Below are 12,818 nucleotides of genomic sequence, written 5' to 3'. Positions count from 1 at the left end.
CATGTATCCTGGATCAGAGTAGGAAGGGAGGAGACCTATTACAGGCCATGGTAGCAGGGAGGTGACATATCCCAGGGTCAGGAGTGGGGTGACATATTTCCTGAATCTGGGTAGGAAAGGAGGTGACATATTTCAAGTCGGGGTAGTATAAGGGTGACATATCGCAGGTCAGGGAATGAATGGAGGTAGGTGACCTATCAAGAATCACAGTAGGAGGGAGCTGAGATATCGTGGGTCAAGGCAGGGAGGAAGGCAACATATCCGTGGGTCGAGGTAGCTAGGAAGGGGTGTCCTATATCACGGTCATTGTACAGAATACGACAACATATCCTGGGTCAGGGTTGGGGAAGAGGTAACATATCCTGGGTCAGGGTAGGTAGAGTGGTGACATATTCTTGGTCATTATAGGTAGAGTGGTGACATATCTATGGTCAGGGCGGTGAGAGTGGTGACATATCCTGGGTCAGGGTATGGAAAGAGGTGACATCCTGGGTCAGGGTAGGTAGAGTGGTTAACATATCCTTGGTAAGGGTAGGAAGAGAAGTAACACATACTTGGTCAGGGTAGGGAGTGAGGTGACATCCTGGGGGCAGGGTAGGGAAAGAGGTGACTTATCCTAGGTGAGAGGAGGGAGAGAGGTGGCATGTCACAACAGGTTAGGTAAGCCATGATTACCATGGTCAGGACACCAAGGGGTACACAGGAACAGGCAGGATCAGCCAAGTTTTTTACAGCCTAGAAAGGGCAAATTAGACTGCACAAGTACTGTGCTGTTTAACCTGCTAAAAGAGAACAGGATCTCATTGTTTTATTTTTAGTTTTTTTGGTTTAAAACCACTTTAAGGATTCTGGCAACTGCTGGCTCCTTAACCTACTAAAATGAAACGCATTCCTTAAAGTGATTGTAAGGGTTCTTGTTTGTTATTTAAAAAAAAAAAAAAAAAATGTCATACTTACCTCTACTGTGCAGCTCGTTTCAACCATGTGACTCATTGTTGATTATAATTAACAAGGATCCTTATCCTGGCGTGTTAGCTTATGAACATGAACTATAGTGCGCTGTATTTTTTTATATTTGAATATTAGATTATTCTTTTGAGAAGATAAGGTTTTCAAAGGAATACTTAATGAAATGTGTATTTTTTGCCTTCAGGAACTTGTGAAATTGTTGATAACAAAGAGGTTGAGACAGACTGGTCCATATGAATAGAGACCTTTGTATTATGGAAAAGTAAAAACATTCAGGGGAATCTGATGACACAATCTGAAATTAAGCTCAAGTAAAACCATATATAATTCTCAAAATATAAAAGGTGCCAACCCTGTGCAAAACAATTTGTGACAGCTGCCCCTTTAAGGGTGAACAACACTAAGAAATTAATATATAGTAGACGCTATTTTAAACGACATACATCCTTGGACTTGCATGTACTAAATTACGTAACTTCTACAAACTGTGATAATAAAGTGCAATAAAATAAAAACAATACAAATCCTGTGAATAAAATTAAGTTATTATATCAGCAGTCCATTCGTGATAGGTCGGTGCATATATATTCAAATCAACGTGCTTTCAAAATATACAAAATAAAGTCCTTCTTGTACTGTGTCCACATCCAAATCTGTATCTTGCTCTTTAAAGCGGAGTTCCACCCAAAAATGGAACTTTAAATGGTTGTGACCCCCTGACATGCCACGTTTTGGCATGCCATTTTTTTGGGGGGGCGGGGGAGCGGATTCAGATCCCACTTCCAGGGCTCCGTGGTGCCGGAAGGAAGTTCACCTCTCCCCCCTCCCTCCCTGCAATCTTTTGGGACACATCAGAGGTCACAGGTCCCAGAAGTTTGGCCGGCCATTTACAGCACACAGCCGGGCGCCCACAGTAAGAATGGCGGCGCCATGGAGAGGAGCGGGGCTTCGTACGCCCACGTCGCCGGACAGGTGAGTGTCTGATTATTAAAAGTCAACAGCTATACGTTTTGTAGCTTGCTGACTTTAAATTTTTTTTTTTTTAGGAGGAACTCCGCTTTAATTAAAGGCTTTCCATCCACTGTGCATCTTTGTATAATTCCAAGTTAAATGTGCTCCACCGCCAACAATGCAAATGGTCACTCACCAGAGCCCAAAGGCCTGCTTGACCCCAATGCGTGTGTAATATTACAATTTGCCAAGACGGAATTCCCGATTGACTCTTCTCTAACTCACAGATGCTCCTTCCCCTCAGCGGGATGTACACCAATCGCCCAGAAAGAAAATAACGCGGTTATCATGCAACACAGTTTTATTTAAAAATTTCCACTCAAAACCAATCCCTAAATGTATGTGCTTAGGGTTCCCAGGCCAGCACCAGCTCGACTGGCATAAACATATACAACAGGATATACTATCCACCGCTCTAACACTAAATGGTGACAAAGGTGCCATCTGTCTCACCAGATTCCGGCATACGTCTCTATGCATTTCGCTGTATAGCGTCATCAGGAACTTCCTGTTGATGCTATACAGAGAAATGCATAGAGGTTGAATAGCCGTTTCTATTCCTGTGGACCGCATGTGGTGTCACATCCATTCAAGCCGTGAGGCGCATGCCGGAATCTGGTGAGAATCTGACATGTTTTATGAACAAATGACATAAAATTCATAATTTTCTTAATTGATTTACAGGAAACTGGAGAGTTGAAAGCAATCAAATCATGCCGCCTGGAGCTGAGTTTGAAGAACAAGGAGAGATGGTGTCAGGAGATACAGATAATGAAAAGGTTTTTAATTTGTTACACTTTTTTTTACTAGAGGGTAAATTTTAGATGCATCTCGCATAACTCTGAATGGCATTATCCAGGACATATTGTCTCCAGCAGGGATTGTTATTTTAGAGGAGTGGCAGGCACTGCTGTGCATGCTTACTAGCCCAAATAGCAACTTGGATAACTGTTTTTTAGCCATGGGATCACATTAAAAACCCTAGTTGTGCTATTATTTGTAATTCTTGTGACATACCCCCATACTCAAGAGGAGTATGTCCACCATAAAAGCTTCCCTTGCCTGTTATTAGCACGATCCAAGATCCTTTAGCCCACCCAGTCACTTGTCGAGACATCAGTGTAGGATGGTAAAAAAATAGGACTGTTTATTAAAATTCAGGCACAAAGATATACACTCTGGGGACAATCCCCCCCTTCTTTGCATAATGACACAGGGCGGGATAAACTACATTCAGTAATGAGACATACAGCCTTTAGGAAGGGCTGCAGGAGAAATGCCCCCCCCCCCTCTAACAGCTCCCACATATACATCCCATAATAGGTTGCTCCCAAGGCCAACAGAAACAATAGAACTGTCAGAAACCATGAACCAGACCGACACAGATGTATAGTAAAACCAAACTTGTTTATTAATAAAAAGGTAAATAGAGTAAGCTTAGTCAAAGCATAGTCAGTAACCTGATCGAGTAGTCAGCCAAGCCAGAGTTCAGTAACCAGATCGGGTAATCAGCCAAGCCAGAGTCCAGTAACCAGATCGGGTAATCAGCCAAGCCAGAGTCCAGTAACCAGATCGGGTAATCGGCCAGGCCAGAAGTCAGGGATCCAAGTAGAGGAACAGCAAGCAAGATAAGGAGCCAGAAGGGATATTAGCAAAGCCAGCCTTTAAACAGGAACGCAGAAGATGTTTTCTTGTGATGTGATCAAGGCGAAGGCAGAGATCCAGTTCAATGCAGAGGGTTTCTCAACCAAGTTGGGATTTTTTTTGAGATGCTGCCCCAGGCATTTCTCACGGACAGAAGCAGAGTAGGTTTTGTGATATCTTTGCTTTCTGAGAGAGCCTTGGCCTGGACAAACCCTCTATGGGAGACGCAAAAACCTGTTTCTGCTGCCAAGTGCCTCATGTCCATCAAACAGACCACGAGAACTGTTGCCGACTACGCCATTGAATTACTTACTCTGGCAGCAGAGGTTGCTTAGAACAATGAGACCCTACCTGCCTTTATTGTGGTCAGACAGGTCACTTTTTTGAAGTCTTGTCCTGCCCTTCCAGGGAACGCCCGAACTTTGAGGTCCTGTTATGGACAGACCTTAGGTGGCGCTGTTTCCTCCCCAGTTGTCCAGAAGGATAAGCCCCTGGTTTCGGTCACCCTTTCTTGGGCTTAGTTGTCCGAGATAACAGGCTCTGATCGACTCTGGGGCTGCAGGCCTGTTCATTGATGCTGCCTTTGTATCGCAGCACTCGATTCCGCTGCAGCTGCATGACACTCCACTTGCCATTGAGGCTCTTGACGGGAGACCTCTACAGCCTACCTATGTGGCTCATGAGACGGTTCCGTTGTCCATGGCCATAGGGGCTTTTCGTCATGAGATAATCCAATTCCAAGTTATTTCCTCACCCAGGTTTCCGCTGGTTATTGGTTATCCTTGGTTACAGAAGCACAACCCCTCTTTTGATTGGCTCCATGCTGAAGTTCTCTCCTGGTCACCACAATGCAGCGAGACATGCTTCAGAAGGTAGCCAAGGTCCTGTGCACCTCTTCACTCTCCTCCCTGCCGGAGGAGTACCGTGATTTTAGCAATGTCTTTGACAAAGGTCAAGCCGGTAGTTTGCCTCCACACCAGCCTTATGATTGCGCAATTGACCTTCAACCTGGTGCCATACCCCCTGGTGGCCGGGTTTACCCTTTGTCGGTCTTGGAAGATAAGGCCATGGAGGAGTATGTTGCAGATGCACTTTTTCGAGGTTTCATCTGCAAATCCTGGGAAGAATCAACTTGTTTGGGCCATTTCCCAACAATTCTGGTGGCCTAGTCTACGGGCTGATGTAACTGCCTTCGTAGCTGCCTGTTCTGTGTGTGCTCAGAGTAAGACTCCACAACACCTTCCAGTGGACCTCCTACAACCCATACCCAATGGAGAGTGGCCCTGGACCCACCTATCTATGGATTTCATTGTTGAGTTACCCAACTCCCAAGGCAACAATGTTATCCTTATACCGGTTCTCTAAGATGTGTCATTGTATTCCACTTAAGAAGTTGCCCACTTCGAAGGAACTGGCTTCCATTTTTGCTCGGGAGATCTTTCGCTTACATGTGCTACCCAAGGAGATTGTCTCGGACAGGGGTAGTCAGTTTGCCTCCCGGTTCTGGCGAGACTTTTGTGCACAGTTGGGAATTCAGCTTGCTTTCTCCTCTGCGTATCACCCGCAGTCTAATGGGGCTGCAGAACGAGCCAATCAGTCCTTGGAGCAATTCCTACGTTGCTATATATCTGACCATCATAACAACTAGTCAGACTTATTACCGCGGACAGATTTTACTCACAACAGTGCTGGAATTCTGTATGTGTGTGTGTGTGTGTGTGTGTGTGTGTGTGTATATAATAATTAATTTTTGTTACAAAGGACAGAAATGTGCCATACATGGTTACTGGTTTCCACCATTTCACATGGTAGCTGTTTATAGCACTAGATAGCAGTTTGTTGACAGTTCTACTACTTTGTTTCTTACCTTTTTTTTTTTTAAGCAAACATTTTTTTTTTCTACACAGATTAACCCATCCGAATGTTGTTAAAGCTTGTGATGTGCCACCTGAAATGGACTTCATGGTGAATGCTGTGCCACACTTGGCAATGGAGTATTGCTCTGGAGGGGATCTACGTAAAGTGAGTGCTACGTTAATTTTCTGTTTCAGTTCCTGAGTTAATTGCTGATGTTGGTCTAAGATGAAACATATTTGTCCATCTTTCAATACTAAGTTGCTCTATAATTTCCACATAACGTGAATCTGTGCAGTATAAATTGATTGTGCTAAACTCCCGTAAAGTGAATATCCTGAAATAAATTTGATAAGGCACTATAAATAATCCATTCAGTTGATGATAGATCTCCGATGTGAAATTGACACGCAATACAGCCAGGAATAGTGATGAAAAAAGATGCAACTTCCACCTCTACACACACTGCCTCTTACCAACTCCTATCGATCTCCTATTGTGGGAGATCACACACACTTTTAGCTTAATACCCAGCCCAGGCCTTTAACTACTTCAATACCAGGCACTTTCGCCCCTTCCTGCCCAGGGCAATTTTGAGCTTTCAGTCCTGTCGCATTTTGAATGACAATTGCGTGGACATACAACACTGTACCCAAACTAAATTTTTATCATTTTCTTCCCACAAATAGTTTTCTTTTGGTGTTATTTGATCACCTCTGTGGTTTTTATTTTTTGCTAAACAAACTAAAAAAGACAGACGTTTTTGGAAAAAAAAAAAAGCTTTTCTTTGTTTCTGAAGGGCGCTGATGAGTCGGCACTGATGAGGCAGCACCGATGGGCACTGATATGTAGAATTGATGGGCACCGACAGGTGGCACTGATGGTCACTGACAGGTGGCATTGATGGACAATAATAGATGGCACAGTGGTGAGCTCTGATTGGCACTGTGATGAGCACTGGCAAACTTTATTATTGGGGCACTGATTGGAAACTGATTAGCACACCTAATGGGGCTGTGCTGATAATCGGTGTGCTGATTATCAGCACAGACCCCCTCTCCCTGTCAGCACGAACCGATCGGTTAACACGCTGATCAATTTATCAATTATAAATAGTGCCCCGCGGCCGCGCGCCAGCATGTTATCCTGCTGGACGTCATATGACGTCCAGTCGGGATAGCCAAACCACTTCCCGGCCTTCATTCTGTTATAGGCCGGGTGAGAAGTGGTTAAGATATGAAGCAATGGTCTCAACATCTTCTCAGATGTTATCATTCATAGGTGCATATTGCCAGATGGTCCCCATGAGAAAATAAAAACTTCCATAGTATAAAGTCTTTTGGTGGTTTTAATAAACAAAAAAGTATTGCACTTACAATTAGAAGTTTATACTGCATTATTTTGTTTGTCTAATTGTAAGTGCAATACTTTTTATTTATTAAAACCACCAAAAGATTTTATAGTATGGAAATTAATGTGCGTATCTCACAGGAAGTTGCAGTTTCAATTTTTATTTTATTCCTTCACTGTTTTTAACTTGATTTTCTATGACAGCGCAATTTTTTATTTTTTTTGTCCAGCTGGTTGAGCTTTGAAGGAGTTGACCTTTGAAAATGACGTGACAGTAAAATATATACACCTCCATCATATCTCTCATTTTTAAGCACAAGTGAAAAACTGTAAAATTTCAGAAGTTTTTCAGCTTCTGTTTTTCTTAATAAAATGTGTTACAAATAAACATTCTGTACAGGATGCACCCCTGACAATGGTGTCTCAGAACATTATGAGCTTTCTAATGAGAGCGAGCAAGCACAATAAGTAAGTCTTTGCTTTAAAGTAATAGTAAACTCGTGTCTGAGGTTTTTACCTACAGCTTATAATAAAGCATACCTAAAATGAATATCTCTTAAATGTGCACTGTTTAGGAGATATTCCAGTGAGCAGCAGCTGGTACCCATGCTGTTCTTATAGAGCTGTGTGCCGTTAACTGTCATCACGGCTTGGCTAGTCAGATGGCTGGAAGACCGGGTGAAGATGGAAGCCCAGTCAGCGGTGACAGGCCATCGCTGCAGGGCTTCCTTTTAAGGTAAGTTGCTCATAATGTGCTAGTTTCCATGCAGTGCATACTAGCACATTATAACCTTTCTTGGCAGGGGTAAAAAAATTTTTTTTTTTTTCCAAACATTACAACCGCTTTAAGTCTATTTCTGCTGATTGAAGGTCTGCACTGGGACATAGAAAATAATGTGGAAGGGGGGCCTCTCCTCCAACTCATTCATCTGTGTGGATTATCAAAGCGTTATCTGTTGAACTTGGAAAACAAGATTTGTTTTCAGCAAAGCCGTTAAAGTGTATGTAAACCCTATATCGATTTTTCAGTATTTTTGGCATCCTGCCTTCTTGTATACAGTTGTCTAGAGTGGTTTTTGTGACTCTGTTGAAAAGATTCTTACCTAGAGATACTGCCGGTAACTGCAGACTGTCCATGTGCGCTCTGCAGAAACTGAGCAGACGCTGATTTGTCATCCACACGCTCTGCTCTAATCGGCAGGGAATCTATGAGCTGATCCTCTGCTGATCGGAACAGGATCCATCCTATGTGAAAGGGGCCAGATAGTATGTTATGTTTAATTAAGAATGCATCGCTCAGTTTTGCTTATGTTTGTTCTTTTTCAGCTTTTAAGCAAACCAGAAAACTGCTGTGGGTTGAAGGAAAGCCAAGTTTTGAATATAATAAGTGATATAGGTATGTATGTAACACCTTTAGAACATTGGTATTTTTTTGGTCATAAATCTCTTAAAGCCCAACTCTTAAAATGGTATTAAGCCCACAATCATAAATGTAATATATTGCGGGGTTGCCACTCATTATATGTAGTGTCTATAGTAGGTTTTTTACTTTTTATTTTTTTTTCCCTGGTGATCTGGCCAGCAAAAAACCTCCTGTATTATACAGACACCACTCTGAATAAAGGAGCACAGGGGGCAGGTTTGGACAGTAACACTGTCAATCTATTGGAAAGAGAAATGTTAGATGTACTAGCAGATTTAAATACAGTAACTAACAAATTGAAACCAATCTACAGCTCATACTTTATAATCGGTTACAGCAAACAGTATTTTTCCTTTTGGGAAAAAAGTTTTATAAAAGTTGATCATTTTAATCACTTGTCCACAGTACATTTACTGTGGGCAGGCGCGTGGGTGGCACGGGCTGGCTGTATGATTTACATGTACATAATCCAGCCTGTTCCAGGTTAGTGAAGTGCAGTGCACCACTCCTGCGACCTCTGTGTCCTGAGGTGTATTGCGTATCCTGGCGGGGGGATCATATGAACGATATGTTAACAAAGCCATTATGAATGAATTTCATTCATAACAGCTGTGTTTCCTATAGAGTGTTGCTGTGATTGGCCCACAGCTATCACATGGTACCTGAGCCAATCACAGTACCCTATACTAAGTGATTAGCTGTAGCCAGTCAAAGATCACTAGTATTCACAGCCGTTGTGAACCCAAAAAATCCCTGATGTTAGAAGTGAAATATTTTTTTTAATTCAATTTTTTAATCATTATTTTCTCAAATCGCCTTTCAGGACAACCCCGGAGAGAGTAGCTCCACCTTGCAATCAGGAAACACATGCCCACTTTAAAAACACCTCCTCCTCCTCCATGGCTTCAGTTATTGTGTTTCCTCCTTGGAGGAAGCATGTGCCTGAACCAGGGAGAGCTACACTCTCTGCAGGGGAGTAAGGCTTACCTTTTGTTGCAGGTTGTTTCTCTTTGACCCCCAGCAGCATCTCCACGGGGAGAGGACTCCTGGAGCTCCTGGTCCCGCCATCTCACGGGAGTAAGGACCCTCGGAGTGCCGGCGTCGGGTGCCCGGTGTCCGCTTGTTAGCGCAGGGAGGGCTCTGTTGCTGGCGGAGGCCGCTGCAGGTCAGCGGCATGGCTCCGTTTTCGGCGCCGGGTCCCGGGCGGCGACGGCGTCGTTCACGGTGACGCGCGGGCGCTCTGAGGGGGCGTGGCGCCGTGGTTCAGCGCCTGGAACGCAGGGGTCATGGGGCGGGTCAGGTGACCGTGTGCTTCCGCTTCCGGCCGGCCTTGATGACGCGGCGGCCGGGAAAATTTAAAATGAGAGCTGTTTGTAAAATAGCTGCCTCACTCAAACGATGGAAGAGTGCAAGCCAGCTATGGCGGAGACAGGCGCCCCCAGCACCGGTCCAGCCCAGGTACGTAAGGTGCACTGGCACCCTCTGCTTTACTGTGGGTATGTCTTTGTTTGTTCCCCCCTCTTGGGGGCCTGTCGCTGCAGGTCAGAGGTGGACTTCGCTCTGACCTTTTGCAGCCTAGTTCTGGGGTCTCACTAGTAGGTCTGTTTGGTGGTGGGTCTCTGCACTGGCTTGGTGTTAAGCAACTGGTTGTTGAGAGCTTTTAGTGAATTAAACCTGTATGTCGTTTCAGGAAAAATCACTAGGAAAAGCTAGACCAGGTCAGAGAAAATGTCCTTCCTGCAAAACCCCCCTCAGAGATTCATGGCAGAAGGCAATGTGCAGAAATTGTATCAGAGAATTGGTGGAAGAGGAAACATCTCAACAATATAAGGATTTGTTTTCTTCGGTTAAAGAGCTGACAAACTCTTTGAGTTCAGTCAAGTCCATCCTGATACAAAACCCTCCCGCACAGACCGAGCCTCAGAACTTACCGCCCAGCCCCAGGGCGTCGTCATCCAGACAGGTGGAAACTGAAGAGTCTGGAGACGAAGGGGGTAGTACTCTCATCTCCTTCAGGGATTCTGAGGAGGAGGAAGAGGAAGAAGATAGCAGGGGCTCCAAATTCAAGCTATCACTAGAGGAAGTAGATGATATTTTAAAAGCAATCTACACTACTCTAGAAATTCAGGAAGAAAGAGTACAACTGTCAGTTCATGACAAAATGTACCAGGGGTTGGACGAAACAAAACGGCGAGTTTTTCCTGTCCACAGGGTCCTCTCAGACTCAGTGAGAAAGGAGTGGAAGGACCCAGAAAAAGCCCCTTTCTTCTCTAAAGCTCTCAAAAGAAGGTTTCCCTTCGAAGATAAGGACTCAGAGGTTTGGAATAAGAAACCCAGAGTCGATGCAGCTTTCTCGCAGGTATCCAGACGAACGGATCTAGCCTTTGAAGATATGGGGATCCTTAAAGACCCAATGGACAAAAAAGCTGACTCCATCCTTAAAAAAGCTTGGGATGCCGCGTCAGTCAGTCTAAAACCAGCAATGGCAGCTACGGTGGTGGCCAGGAATCTGGAATGTTGGGTAGAGAAGCTGAAGAGCCATATTGAGGCGGGGACACCCCGCAAGGATCTCTTAGAGTCCTTTCCACTGATCCTGAATGCAGTCAAATACATGGCGGATGCATCAGCAGAATCAGTTAAACTGGCCGCTAGGTCTTCGGCTCTTGTAAATTCAGCCAGGAGAGCAGTTTGGCTGAAAACATGGTCTGGGGACACTGCCTCTAAGGTCAAGCTGTGTGGTCTTCCCTTCTCGGGTGACTTGCTCTTTGGTCCTGATTTAGAGTCTGTGCTGGATAGAACAGCCGATAAAAAGAAGGCTTTTCCAGTTAAGAAAAAGCAGATGGCTAAAAAGAATTTTCGTGCTTTTCAGCAGTCCCATAAAAAAGACCAGGAGCACAAGAGCAGATGGGGTTCACAGAAGGGCAAAGGCAGGGGTGGAGTCCTCTTTAGATCTCCCCCAGAGCAGTCCCCTAAGAACAAGTGACAATATCTCCCCAGTGGGGGGGAGACTGTCAGCTTTTCGCGAACAATGGGACAGGCTGTCTCCAAATCTGTTCGTGAAGAGCGTTGTCGATCAGGGGTACAGGTTGGAGTTTTCAGAACCACCCCCGAGCAGGTTTTATGTGACAACATTGCCAAGGGATCAGGAGAAGGCCTCTGCAATGAAGCTGTTGTTACAGGAGCTGATACAGCAAGAGGTTCTGATTCAAGTCCCAGTAAGCCAGCAGGGCGGGGGTTTTTATTCACATATTTTTCTGGTGAAAAAACCCTCAGGGAAGTACCGTCTAATCCTGAATCTGAAATTCCTGAACAGGTTCATTCGGTACAAACATTTCAGGATGGATACAATTTTCTCCATCACAAAGCTGTTGACCCCAGAATGCTTCATGGCATCCCTGGACCTAAGGGATGCCTACCTTCATATACCAATTCATCAGGCATCGCAGCAGTTCCTGCGCCTGGCATTGAAGGTAGGGAGTTCGGTATGGCACCTCCAATTCAGGGCTCTGCCGTTCGGACTCTCGTCCTCTCCCAGGGTCTTTACGAAGATTATGGCAGAGGCTTTGGAACCCCTGAAATTGAAGGGGATTCCAGTTGTTCCTTATCTTTTTTGCAGACTCCAGGGAGCAGGTCCTAGTCAATCTCCAGAGGGCCCAGTCTCACCTCGAGGGCCTGGGATGGCTTCTAAACCTAGAGAAGTCAATCCTGACCCCCTCACAGGAAATGAAATTTCTGGGGTATACATTAAATTCGATTCTCCAGAAAGTTTTCCTGCCGTTGGAAAAACAGGAAAAGTTACAGCTAGCTGTACAGCGGATACAGAGCAACCAGACAGTCTCAGTCAGGATGGCTATGGCAGTTCTGGGCCTGCTTACGGCAGCAATCCCGGCTGTTCAGTGGGCCAGGTTCCATTCCAGACCCCTTCAGAGGGAGGTTCTGTCAAGCTGGTCCCATCAGGATCCTTTGGAAAAACAGCTAAAAATTTCGTCAAAGACGAAAAGGGCTCTTTGGTGGTGGAGAGACCAGGCAAACCTCTCAAGGGGCCTGGTGTGGACCTTTCCTGTGGACAAGCGCCTTACTACAGACGCAAGTGCCTGGGGCTGGGGAGCCCATCTGGATGGTCAGACATCTCAGGGGGTCTGGTCCAAACAGGAAGCTCAAAGATCATCCAACTGGAGGGAGTTGAAGGCGATCTTTCTGGGTTTAGTGGCATTTCAGCAGAGTTTGAGAGGCCACCATGTTCAGGTGTTGTCAGACAACACAACAGCGGTTACCTACATTATGAAGCAAGGGGGAACCAGAAGCAGGAGCTTGATGGAGCTGGCCAATCTGTTGTTAGCCTGGGCAGAACAGAACACAGCCTCACTATCGGCAGTGCATCTGAAGGGCTCTCAGAATTTGTTTGCGGACCTCCTAAGCAGGCGCAAATTGCTAGAGGCAGAATGGAGTCTGAATCAGGAAGTGTTCCTGATGATCTCCGAGGCCTGGGGGGTTCCTCAGGTAGACCTTTTTGCCAGCCAGCAGAACTCAAAGGTGGACAGATTCTTTTCTCTTCACCGAGGAGATG

General features: G+C 45.1%; 1 protein-coding gene across 2 annotated transcripts in view; it reads left to right on the top strand.

The window, feature by feature from the left end:
• Positions 1-12,818, top strand: part of CHUK (component of inhibitor of nuclear factor kappa B kinase complex) — a 72,048-nt gene that overhangs the window by 3,125 nt on the left and 56,105 nt on the right. For both annotated transcript variants that reach the window (XM_077454050.1, XM_077454049.1), the window contains exons 2-4: positions 2,665-2,759; positions 5,532-5,646; positions 8,155-8,224. In XM_077454050.1, coding sequence (XP_077310176.1) covers positions 2,665-2,759; positions 5,532-5,646; positions 8,155-8,224 — 280 coding nt within the window. The remainder of the gene's footprint in view (positions 1-2,664; positions 2,760-5,531; positions 5,647-8,154; positions 8,225-12,818) is intronic.

Source organism: Lithobates pipiens, unplaced genomic scaffold (assembly GCF_037356315.1).
Source record: "Lithobates pipiens isolate NorthernLeopardFrog02 unplaced genomic scaffold, aLitPip1_a1.2 Scaffold_25, whole genome shotgun sequence".
Lineage (NCBI taxonomy): Eukaryota > Metazoa > Chordata > Amphibia > Anura > Ranidae > Lithobates > Lithobates pipiens.
Note: the sequence above shows the minus strand (reverse complement) of the source record. Positions and strands in the feature narration are given on the sequence as shown.